Genomic DNA, 11,326 nt, shown 5'->3' on the forward strand with positions numbered 1-11,326 from the left:
GGCTACTCGGCTGGGAGGAGGCCGGAAGCGACTACCTTAGCCTTGGTAGTAATTCTCTTTCCTTCAGCTCTACCGGGGTATAGGTGGCGTAAGAATTCTATATACGTAAGGTGTTCAGTTCGGTGTTTTGCCATATATAGACGTTATAAAGTGATCATCACGATCAAGCTGATGAACATATCCGTCCCCTCACAGAACTAGGATTCTCCTTTCTTTTTTGTGAGCACACTTCACCTCTGCTCTCTTAGCAAACTCAGGTATGCGATACCATGTATCATGCCGGCCTTGGCCTCTCCGGAACTTATGTATCCTGTACGATTGAAACTTTGTACCCTTTGACCAACATCTTCTTATAAGCCCACTGCCCCCCAGCTCCTGGCACCCACCGCTCTACTCTCTGCCTCTACGATATTGACGGTTTTAGATTCCACATATAATTGCGGAATTTGTCTTTCTGTGTCTGCAGTATTTCATTTAGCACGATGCCCTCCGGGTTCCTCCATGTTGTCACAGATGGCAGGATTTCCTTCCTTTTAGGATTTCCTTCTTTTATGGCTGAATAATATTCCATTGTCTGTCCCACCTTTTCTTTAACCATTCATCTCTAGTCAGACGTTTAGGTTGTTTCTGTATCTTAGCTATTGTGAATAACATGCTTTCATCCTGCATCCATCCATCCATCCATCCGTCTGTCCATCCAACCATCCACCCATCCATCCAACCGTCCATCCATCCATCCAACCATCCGTCCATCCAACCATCATCCATCCGTCTGTCTGTCTGTCCATCCGTCCATCCAACCATCCATCCAACCATCCACCCATCCATCCAACCATCCACCCATCCGTCCAACTGTCCATCCATCCAACCATCATCCATCCATCCGCCCATCCATCTATCCATCCATCCATCCACTGTCTATCCATCCGTCCATCCATCCATCCATCCAACTGTCCACCCATCCAACCATCCATCCAACTGTCCATCCATCCAGCCATCCGTCCATCCAACCATCATCCATCCATCCATCCATCCATCCGTCCATCCAACCATCATCCATCCATCCATCCATCCATCCGTCCATCCAACCACCATCCAACCATCCACCCGTCCACCCATCCGTCCAACCGTCCATCCATCCAACCATCATCCATCCATCCGCCCATCCGTCCGTCCATCCATCCATCCATCCATCCATTCGTCCATCCATCCAACTGTCCACCCATCCAACCATCCATCCATCCAACTGTCCATCCATCCATCCAACCGTCCATCCGTCTGTCCATCCAACCATCCATCCATCCAACCGTCCATCCATCTAACCGTCCATCTATCCATCCACCCATCCATCTGTCCATCCAACCGTCCATCCAACCATCCATCCGTCTCTCTGTCCATCCCTCCATCTGTCCAACCAAACATCTAACCATCCATCCATCCATCCATCCATCCATCCATCCATCCATCCATCCATCCATCCACTCCTCTAACCATGTTAGGCATCAGAAGTTGGCTGGATATGGTACAATGGAGACACCAGATCTAGAATAACACCTGCAATTGTAATCACAGTGTGATTTCCATTACACAATCTGCCATTGTTCTCCAACCCTAAGATATACCTGCAGGAGCCCAACAGCTAAGTCACTGAGGATGAGATGGGGACCACCAGCAGCTTGCTGGTAAACGGGCTCTCAGAAAAGAAAAAAAGGCCTGATTTAAAGTGTTTGCTGGTTCCGTGGTTTCAGCAGTCCCGACATGGCCAAGTTTAAGCTCCCAAAGTGACGTCCCTGAAGATGAAGTTGGGAGGTGATGTTAACAATCGTCACGGTTCTTAAGAATAAATGAGAATGACGCCAACCGGTTCCTGCGGGCTCCTGCGAGCTGACGCCAGCGCGCCTGGCTCCGAACTCGTTTTCCAAGTGTTGTGTGGGGCACTCACTACCTTGCGGCTCTCCTAGCAACTGGCCCTGGTCTGGGCGCTGTTGTGTGAGCGAGAGGCCCAGAGGCCCGGCGGGAGTCTCCCCTCGTCCTTCCTGCTGCCAGCCCTCAGGCCGCGGGTCAGGGGGCAGGGGCGCCGGCTCTTAGGCCGCGGGTCAGGGACAGGGGACAGGGGACAGGTGCTGCTTGTCGCTGAGTCCTGGCCTATTTTCCTGTCTGTGGTCAGGATGGAAGGAACCGCCACCGGGTGAACGGAGTCTGCGGACCCGCTGGGAAATACTTTGGCCTCAGACTCCGTCTATTTCCTGACTTCCACGAACTATCCCCCCCCCCCCGCCCCCCGGCGTACTTACAGGGCACCTGCTGTGTGCAAGCTCCTGCTGACCTCTGCAGGCTTGGCTGCAGGACGAGCTGACCGGGCCGGGCTGGCGGTGAGCAGTACGGACTGTCGCCTGGGCTCGGAGGCAGTCACGGTGGAGCCAGGCCGAACCCACATCGGGTCCTGCCCCCGACGGTTCACGTTTTGGGGTGCGTGCCTTTTTGGTAAGAGCCCTCTTCCGCGTGCGGCCGGGCCCAGGCAGCCGGGGTGCGGACGGCCGACGGAAGGGGGGAGCCAGGGCGCTGACAGCCTCCCTGGGCTGGCAGCACAGCCTGGTCCTCGCCCAGAGCCAGTCCACCAGACGCTGAAGGGCGCGGGCATGGGCGTGGGCTGCAGCCTCCAGCTCTGCTTCGCCAGCAAGGATGGAGCAGCCGGAGATGACCGAGTGCTAGTGGAATACCCCCAGGCCGGGCCAGCAGCAGGGGCCCTGCGGCGGTGATCCGAGGCGGCCCAGCCAGGTCCTGGGCCACCCCTACCCCGGGGATGCGGGCGGAGCGATGTCGGCAAGGTGACCCCGTGGCCTGTGTCCCCTCCTCTGCCTCTTGATGACAGAGGCCCCGGGAGGCCTCCTGGGGCTCTTGGCTGAGTCTGGGAAGAGGTGTCCCAGGGAGGGGGACCTGCTCTTGGGGCCATCTGTCCCCGGGGAGGGGACCAGGGCCTTGGCTGATGGACACTCTTCCCTGGTGCCCTCTGCTCTTCTGCGGCCTCCGCAGGCTGCCTTGGGGGGGTGGGGTGATGCAGGCACAGGTAAGGCCCGTGGGGGGGGTTGCTGCCGGTACAGGTGAGGCCGTGGTGCTGCGGCTCCAGGCTGCCCGCCTGGGCCTGGGCGCTGTGACCCGCTTTCCGTGGGCGACGGCCCCCTCCGTCCACCTGGTGCCCACCTGCCTGTGCACTGGGGCACCCCGGTTCCTGGGAGCCCCATGTCCAGGGGATGATCCAGGTGCATGTGCGCGCGAGAGACAAGGTCGCGAACGTTGCCGCCGGGAGGGGCCCATGGGAGCAGTGGCAGCCCCAGGCCTGCAGATAGTGATACCAGCGGGCACCTGCCCAGGCCTGTGCCACTGCGCACGGCTCCCCGGCCCAGGAAGGGTCCCCAGAAAGGACACGGCAAGCGGAGCCAGGGCCCAGCGGCCCATCCACTCGGGGCCCCCAGGGGGCACCTGTCTCGGTGCCATGACCTTGCACTTGAGGCCCTTGGGATGCGCCAGGTAAGAGGGGGTAGAGGCTCGGCGGCCCTCCTCTCCCCTCCCCTCCCCTGCAGCGGGGTGCCCTGGATGGTGGTCGGTGACCGCCCCAATGCGCTCTGCTCACCTCGGTTGGTCCTCAGCCTGGTGTCCAGCTGCCACCTGCAGGACTTGGAGGGTAACGGGTGGAAGCCGGCCTGGTGCCTGACCCCTGGGGCCCGGGCCTCCCGGTTCTGCCGACGGAGGATGGGGGGGCCTCTGGCTTCCTGGACATGCCCGCAGAGGCCCCAGGCTCTCCCCCATTTCTACGACGGTGCGCGGGAAGGCGGTGCTGGGCCCTCCTCCCGAAGGGTCAGCGCCTCTTTCCAGTGGGAAGCGGTACCTCCCTGAAGGGGCTGGGCACCTTGGGACACCGGCTCCCGGACAGGCCCGCATACGAGCGGGGAGGGCCTGCCTTCCCTGGAGGATGTGAACTCTGCACGAAATGGGAGCCTGCTCCAAGCCAGTGCGCCTGGAAGCTTCCCCCCCGCTGAGCCCTCGGGAAGAACAGAACTCCTGTGTGTTGGTAGATGTGCGGCTCCCGCCAGGGCCCTGTTCCCCGGGGAAGCCCCCGGATTTCCTTGGGGAGTGGTCACCTGCAGTACAGAGCTGCTATCTCCCCCTCCTCGCCCTGGGAGCCGTGGAGCATGCCCGGGGGCCCCCACCCTCCACCTGTCACACGGCAGCTCACAAAGCCTGAGGCCTTCAGGCCAAGATGCAGTGCTGTTCGGTTCCATAGAGGGCTGGGAGTGGGAGACGAGGCCCTGTCCCCCAGGTTAAATATCAGGACCCCTCAGCCGCCTACCTGTGGGACGGTAGGGCCCGAAATCATCCTCCACAGTGTGGAAACCCCTCAGAAAGCGACAGGAGGGTGTGTTGGACCTTGTAGAGATCCCAGGAGAGACCGGCTCAAAAACTTCCTTTATAGGGCAGTGTCCTCAGCCCCAGGTGCTTGTGGGATTACCTCAGATGTTAATTCCTGCTGAATAAAGACACAAGGGACACTTGGGTGACTCAGCAGTTGAGCGCTGCCTTTGGCCCAGGGTGTGACCCCGGGGTCCTGGGATCGAGTACCGCATCAGCCTCCCCCAGGGAGCCTGCTTCTCCCTCTGCCTCTCTGTCTGTCATGAATAAATAAAATCTTTAAGAAAAAAATAAGGACACAAGATATGAAACATATGAGGAAGTCCAGCACCACTCATTAATCACCTCAACAGCTTTCTCTGCTCTACCGTGTATCAGGGGTTAGAGATACATCAGGGTACAAGACAGTTAAAAACTTACTACACTGTATGCTGACTCCCTTGGATTTAAATTAAAAAAGATAAAATCTTTGCAGTTGGAGCTTACTTTTAGGTTGGGAGAGATAGACAATAAATATGCACAGCAGACTCGGTAACGATTCAAGTTATGGAGAAGTAAAGCAGGAAAGGGGATTAGGACATAGTGGAGGCCGAGGTCACAATTTAAAATATCATGACCTGGGAAGGCCCACATTCATGCTGAGGTGAGTCAAATGGGTTTTTTGGGGGAAGAGCATTTCAGATAAAGGGAAGAGCAAAGGCAGATGCTCTGAGGCAGGAGCATGATGGAAGTTTCAAAATAGGAGGTCAGTGTGGCTGAAAAGTAAGAGGGAGAATAATAGATGAAGCCAGAGAAGTGAGCAAGATCGGTTTTTTGGGTAAGGCTTTATGTTATTGCAACTCATTTTTTTTTTTTTTAAGATTATTTATTCATGAGAGACCCAGAGAGAGGCAGGACAAAGGCAGAGGGAGAAGCAGGCTCCATGCAGGGAGCCCGATGTGGGACTCCATCCTGGGTCTCCAGGATTGTGCCCTGGGCTAAAGGCAGGCGCTAAACCACTGAGCCATCCGGGTATCCCCTACAACTCACTGGTTTTAAGAAGAGTAATGACAAAATCTGACTTATGTTTTAACAGGAGTTATAATTACTCTAAGATTTTTTGGACCCGATTAATTAGAAGCAAGGAACTCAGATGCGAAGACCAAAGCTAGACAAGAATCTTTGGGGAGCATAAGGAATGGTTTGGGACCATGTGAAGATCTGGGGCAGGCAGTTGGATAATGAATTTCGGGCTAGCAGAGGCGATCTGTGCTTGAGGTAGGATCTTGGAGGTCGTAAGCATGGAGACAGGATCTGAAGCTGCGTTAAGTGGGTGAGATCACCCAGGATGTGAGAGGATAGAGAAGAGCAGAGATTCACCAACTGAGAACCAGGGATCCTCAGCATTCTGAGGTCAGCAGTCCACATGCCCAACAAGCAGAATTCATTCCTGATGAACAAGAAATAATAGTGATTTGAAAAGTAAGAATCTGAAAATGTGTAGGTTGTTAAAGACTCGCGGCCACAGAACCAGGCGAGGTCACAAAACACAAGCGGGTAGAGATGATGAAAAAGAGCCACGCGGAAATCCTACAAGCGAAAGACACCATCACTGCCATGAGCATTCCAAGGGACGAGCAGGAGACTAGACACAGCTAAGAGCTGGTGAGCAGGACAACAGAAGGGAAGAAATCCACCAAGGTGACAAACAGGTAAGTCTCTTCGGGTGGCATCTCTGTTAAATGCTCTCAAGGGGCCAGCTCCTCACCTCCCAGGCCAGGACTCCCTGTTGGAAGCAAACGCGAATCAGGGTCTAGACTTGGAATAAGACTCTTAACATGAAGGAAAGAGGAATTTCTAGATCTGGGCGGATTTGCTGGCAGGACTGAAGACCTCTGCTGACAAGGGCCGACGTCCACCAGCAGGCTAGCGTGCTGGCCTCCGTGTCGCCTACCTGGATCAGCTGCGCATCAGTGCCCACCCGAGGGGCGGGGCCCCGGTGCTCAGACTGCTCCCCCTCCCGGAAGGTCAGGCATGCACCGACCCTGAGCATGTGCTGACCGTGCAGCCTTCCCAGGCAGACGCAGTATGCGGACAGGTCCACCAGCCACAAAACCCAGGGATGGGCCGTTTCTCTGCTCATCCTGCGGTGGTGACAGAGACCACCCGGGACTCGAGCGAGTCAGAGCCGGAGCATCGTTGGCTTCTGGGCTGTCCACCTTAGCCCAATTTGAGAGAAAAAACCACGCTGCGGACCTATTTTGCTCATAAACAACTTTTATTTTTGTTCTCAGTATGTGCCCTTGAAGATTCCAAAATGTCTGGAGTTTCTGATTCTCCTGGGACCAGAGGTAAAAGCCTTGTGCGGAAACACTCAACCTTGGCGCATCGCTCTCTCCTGAGGGGCCAAGCTGGAAGGCCTCAGGGAGAGGAAGCGGACACTCACACCGTATTCCAAGATGGGTAACACAGCGAACAAAGAATTAGTAAAACATAGACTCAGTCTGTAGAGGGCTTCAAATATACATATTCTATATATATAAACCTGTTATATAGGATTTCAACTTATTGTTTCCTTGTGACTTGTAATTAAAGTACAAATGATATAGATGTTGTACACCGCTGATTTCCCCTTCTCGGCCCCCCTCCCTCCCCAACATAAATAACATTACAAAGGTCAGGTGATCCTAAGAGTTTTTGTTGTTGTCAATATTTTGTTTTAAAAATCATTTCCCCTTCCTCCCCTGCAAACTACCTCTGAGAGTTTGTAACACAGCAGCCGGGAACGGACACGACTGGGGACTGCATGGATCTAACGCACAGAGCGCACGACACGGCTTCTCACTGGCACCAGGCGGGCTTTGGCAGGTCCCACGGACAACAGAGGCTACGGCGGGAAGCGGGGCAGGTGCGGCGCTTTTGTCCTCTGCCAAAGAGGAGGCGGTGGAGGGACCACCGAGAGAAGCCCTAAAGGCATCGAGGTTTTGCACAGCTCCAGAAATGTCCTGGCTCAGTATTTACACAGTTATCTTTCTGCTGCATTTTCCTTTTGAGAAATTTGTGTCGGAGGTTGGCTGGGGGAAAGAAGCAACTTAAAAACCCAAAACGAACCAATTCCCACTTATGTAAAAGTCCCGTTGTAAGTCTTACCCGGTTATTTTCACACACATCATTAGATACTGACAATGACTGGGTTCTTTTCTTACTCTTTTTTTGAAGAGCATGAGAAGAAAGAGGAGAGAGCGAGGGAGCGAGGGAGGGAGGAGGAAAGGAGGGGTACCCTAAGGGGAGCGCCGTCCCTTCTTCAGCATTAGGTGACACTGGATGGTCTGGATTCGGTTCTTGGCCGGGACAAACTCAGGCTGCAGCTTCAGCGTCGATTCATACCACACCAGGGCCTTCTCAAACTCTTCCTGTGAGGGGCAAGGGACAGACATGAGACGTGCTGCCACCGCCCGCCTCTGGACGCCACCGTTTCCTCCATGCTGACAGCGACCCTGCAGCGCCTCCTCAGCGGGTCCCTGTCTCTGAGGAAACCGAGGCCTGGCAGGAGCACCACCTCCAAGGTCCCCACCACACAGACAGTGAGCCTGGAGCCTGGGAGCCCGGGAACCCGGGGAGGGGGGAGCCGTGCACAGGCTGGACGCGGGGGCAAGAGTGGACCAACACTACCGAGCTCTGGCCGCGGGCCAGGCCCTGTGCCTCTGTCTCATCTGCACAGAAACCCCAAGAACTATGCCTGCCAGGTGCTCCTCGTTCATCTGCCTGAGTTTCCTATTATAGCTAGGGAGCTGGAAGTCAAGTGTCTCAAAGTCACTTACTGTAGAGTTTGAAACAGTTTTTGGTTCTCCTGAGCATTTAAAAATATGAGCATCGTTTGGAAATGATCACTGTCATACTGAAGGCGTTCATGTTTGGCTGAGACCAAGACTTTTTTTAAAAATTTACTTCTGCCATTTTGCTATTTCTTTTTCTTTTTTCTAAGATTTTATTTTTTTATCCATGAGAGACACACACAGAGAGAGAGGCAGAGACACAGGCAGAGGGAGAAGCAGGCCCCATGCAGGGAGCCCGATGTGGGACTCGATCCTGGATCTCCAGGATCAGGCCCCGGGCTGCAGGCGGCGCTAAACCACGAGCCACCCGGGCTGCCCCGAGTCCAAGACTCTCAAAGAAGAGCCCAAACCAAACGGTTAAGTGACTCCTTCGGCAGAATTCCTCGTTCATAGTAGCAACTTTCACATTTACTGGAGACAAAAATAGATTCTTCAATTTTAAGCAGCAGAGGGAAATCTGCACGTTCAGCAGCACCTACCTGGCCAAATTATACTCGCTGCCTTTCAAGTCAAGGATGACACGTAAACTTACAGCATCAAGTCACTCATTCTATTAACCTTTATGGAGAGAACCTTGGGAAGAGCCCCGTGTGGGATGCAAGCTTCAGATGAAAGTGCGTGGCACGATTCTCGTGTTAAATTCAGCCATGACAGCTTTTGGGGGACCCCTGGGATTTTAGGTTCTGAAATCAGTAGCTGTTCCTGACCAGAATGAGGGTTCTAGATGAGGGCTTTGCCATTTTCTCTATAGTATCACCACGAAACTAGTGGCACGTCATCGCTCATTACACGTTCATACACAGACCTCGCGTGTGCCGAGCCCTGTGAAGGGCTAGGAACAGAAAGATGGAAGGTGTCTTTTTCCTGAGGTGCTCAGCGTCCGGGGGGAGAGACAGATACTTAAAAAATTATAAAACAAGGTGAAAATATGGTGGAGACATGCACAGGGCCTTGAAAGTGCAGTGACAGGTACGAAGCCGAGCCTGAAAGCAGGAGGGCACGAGTGCTGATGTCCACGCGGAGTGTTAGGTAAGGTTTTCTGGAACAGGTAATGCTTCCAGAAAACTAGGTAAATCCGACTCTCCTGTTAGTGTTCAACTTTCCGGGAGGAGCTACACAGTTGCAAATACTTAGATTTCACTAAGTGAAATAAGCAGTGAATTTCATCACTATTTTCTTTTTACTTCACAAACCCCTCAGCCATAAAGTGCCCTTTGGTGGCACTGATGATGGAGAGACACAGGACACATAGGAACCTGGAGGCTGTGGACAAGGTCACGAGACATCTGAAAACAGAGGTGCGCCAGGGGGAGAGCCAGGCCCAGGACCGGGGGGACAGCCAGGCCCAGGACGGGGGGACAGCGAGGCCCAGGACAGGGGGACAGCCAGGCCCAGGACCGGGGGGACAGCCAGGCCCAGGACGGGGGGACAGCGAGGCCCAGGACAGGGGGACAGCCAGGCCCAGGACTGAGGACAGCGAGGCCCAGGACCGGGGGGACAGCCAGGGCTGCCACACGCCCCTCCACGCTCACCATCGCCACGTAGACGTTGCCTAGCGTGAAGTGGTTGACGGCGAAGTGTGGCGCGATCTCCACGGCCATGGTGGCTACTATGACGGCGTCGTTCCAGAGCCTGGCGTTGTGCAGGATGTTGGCCAGGCTAATGAGGGGCACGTCCTGCGGCGGGAGGACAGGGGCGAGAAGGAAAGGATGTGGGTTTTGGGCTCTCGTGGCCGGGCATCCTGGTCACGAAGAGCGCGGCCAGCTTTCCTGGGCAGCCCCTGTGGCCTGCTCGCTCGGGGCCCATGCAGGGCTCACGTGGGAGTAAACCGGCGCGTCACTCCCTTCACTGGGCAAGTCCTGCCTCAAAACACAAGGCAGAAGAGTCAACCGAGTAAGCAAGCTGCTTAGTGAAGGCGCCGGTTTGCACCGGGGCAGGCCGTCCCCGGCCGACACCGTCCCGGGCCGCACCGGGAGGCCTGCTGTCGTACCGAGTGTCTGTGTTCCCTAAAGATTTCATCTATTCACCCGTGAGACACAGAGGCAGACACCCCGGCGGAGGGAGCAGCAGCTGCCTGCGGGCCCGACGCGGGACTCGATCCCGGGACCCGGGGCCCCGGCCTGGGCCGAGGGTAGAGGCTGCGCCGCTGGGCCCCCGGTGCCCCTCAGAGCGTGGAGCGCAGGGCCCGGGCATCCCGTGCGTGAAGCGGCCTCCGGGCCCCAGCCAGTCTGCGGACCCACAGTGACAACCGGCATTTGTGAAAAGGTCGAGGTGACCCGGAGCCGCAGGGCCTTTGTTTTTGTGGAGAAGGACGAGTCAAGGGCCAGGAATGGCCGATCACCGGACGCCACGGAGGCTGCTTCGGGTCTGGACGCGAGCGGCGGTGGCAGCGAGACCCCCAGGCCCCGGGACAGGCTGCGCAGCCGGCGTGCCTACAGGGCCGGGCCGAGGTGGGCATCCTCGAGGCCCCCAGGCCCCCCCAAGCCCCCAGGCCCTTCCCACTCGGGCTGAGCACAGGAGCGCGGGAGCGGGGCTGCAGCTCACCTTCATCTGGTGTGGCGCGTAGTGCAGGGCCTGGCGGAGGCAGTCGATGGCCTTCTTTCCTTGGCCCTTCACTCTCCAGTAGAGGGCTGCCATGCTGGAGAGCACCCAGGAAGTCTGGTTCTGCGAAGGGACGAAAGCACAGGCCGTGAGGCCGGGGCTCAGCAAGGGGCCGGCGAGCCCCGAGGCTCCAAGCAGGAGCACCACCCGGGCCGCCGCCTGCGTCCCCCCTCCGCGTGAGGACACTGCAGCTCCGGGGCTGAAGGTCTGGCCCGAATTCGCTCAACCGCACATGGCAGCTTCCTTCCCGCGAGTGTTCTTTTGGATTTAAATTAACTTATTAAAAAAAAATTCACTGAACTTTTTGAACAGGTAACTCGTTTGCATGTTTCAAAGACCAGAAATTACATGAAGTTGTAAGTGAAAACTCTCCCGCTCTTTCCTGTCTCTATTGGACACAAGGAAACACTATTTTAGTTTTTGGTCCTATGGAACTTTCTAGGATTTCTTTTTTTTCTTTTTTTTAAATTTTTATTTATTTATGATAGTCACAGAGAGAGAGA

General features: G+C 55.7%; 2 protein-coding genes across 3 annotated transcripts in view; both read right to left on the reverse strand.

Annotated features, from left to right (window-relative positions):
- Positions 1 to 1,206: 1,206 nt before the first annotated feature.
- Positions 1,207 to 4,811, reverse strand: LOC112663745 (putative NAD(+)--arginine ADP-ribosyltransferase Mav). The gene is made up of 2 exons (XM_025452806.3): positions 4,349 to 4,811; positions 1,207 to 3,737 (listed from the first exon to the last, which is right to left on the reverse strand). The coding sequence occupies exons 1-2, from the start codon at positions 4,373 to 4,375 to the stop codon at positions 2,793 to 2,795; spliced, it is 972 nt and encodes a 323-aa protein (XP_025308591.3). The 5' UTR covers positions 4,376 to 4,811; the 3' UTR covers positions 1,207 to 2,792.
- Positions 4,812 to 6,645: 1,834 nt separating this feature from the next.
- The window catches only part of TTC17 (tetratricopeptide repeat domain 17), a 116,542-nt gene continuing 111,861 nt past the window's right edge, over positions 6,646 to 11,326 (reverse strand). For both annotated transcript variants that reach the window (XM_025452523.3, XM_025452522.3), the window contains 3 exons: positions 10,767 to 10,886; positions 9,755 to 9,898; positions 6,646 to 7,799 (listed from right to left, as the gene is read on the reverse strand). In XM_025452523.3, coding sequence (XP_025308308.1) covers positions 7,668 to 7,799; positions 9,755 to 9,898; positions 10,767 to 10,886 — 396 coding nt within the window. In that variant the 3' untranslated portion in view covers positions 6,646 to 7,667. The remainder of the gene's footprint in view (positions 7,800 to 9,754; positions 9,899 to 10,766; positions 10,887 to 11,326) is intronic.

This window comes from Canis lupus, chromosome 18 (genome assembly GCF_003254725.2).
Source record: "Canis lupus dingo isolate Sandy chromosome 18, ASM325472v2, whole genome shotgun sequence".
NCBI lineage: Eukaryota > Metazoa > Chordata > Mammalia > Carnivora > Canidae > Canis > Canis lupus.

Excerpts from the sequence above, each read along its gene's own strand:
- LOC112663745 (XM_025452806.3), bottom strand. The coding sequence starts at position 4,375 with ATGATTTCGGGCCCTACCGTCCCACAG. Across the intron at positions 3,738-4,348 it reads CGGGCCCTACCGTCCCACAG|AACCGGGAGGCCCGGGCCCC; the intron begins GTAGGCGGCTGA and ends CTCCGTCGGCAG.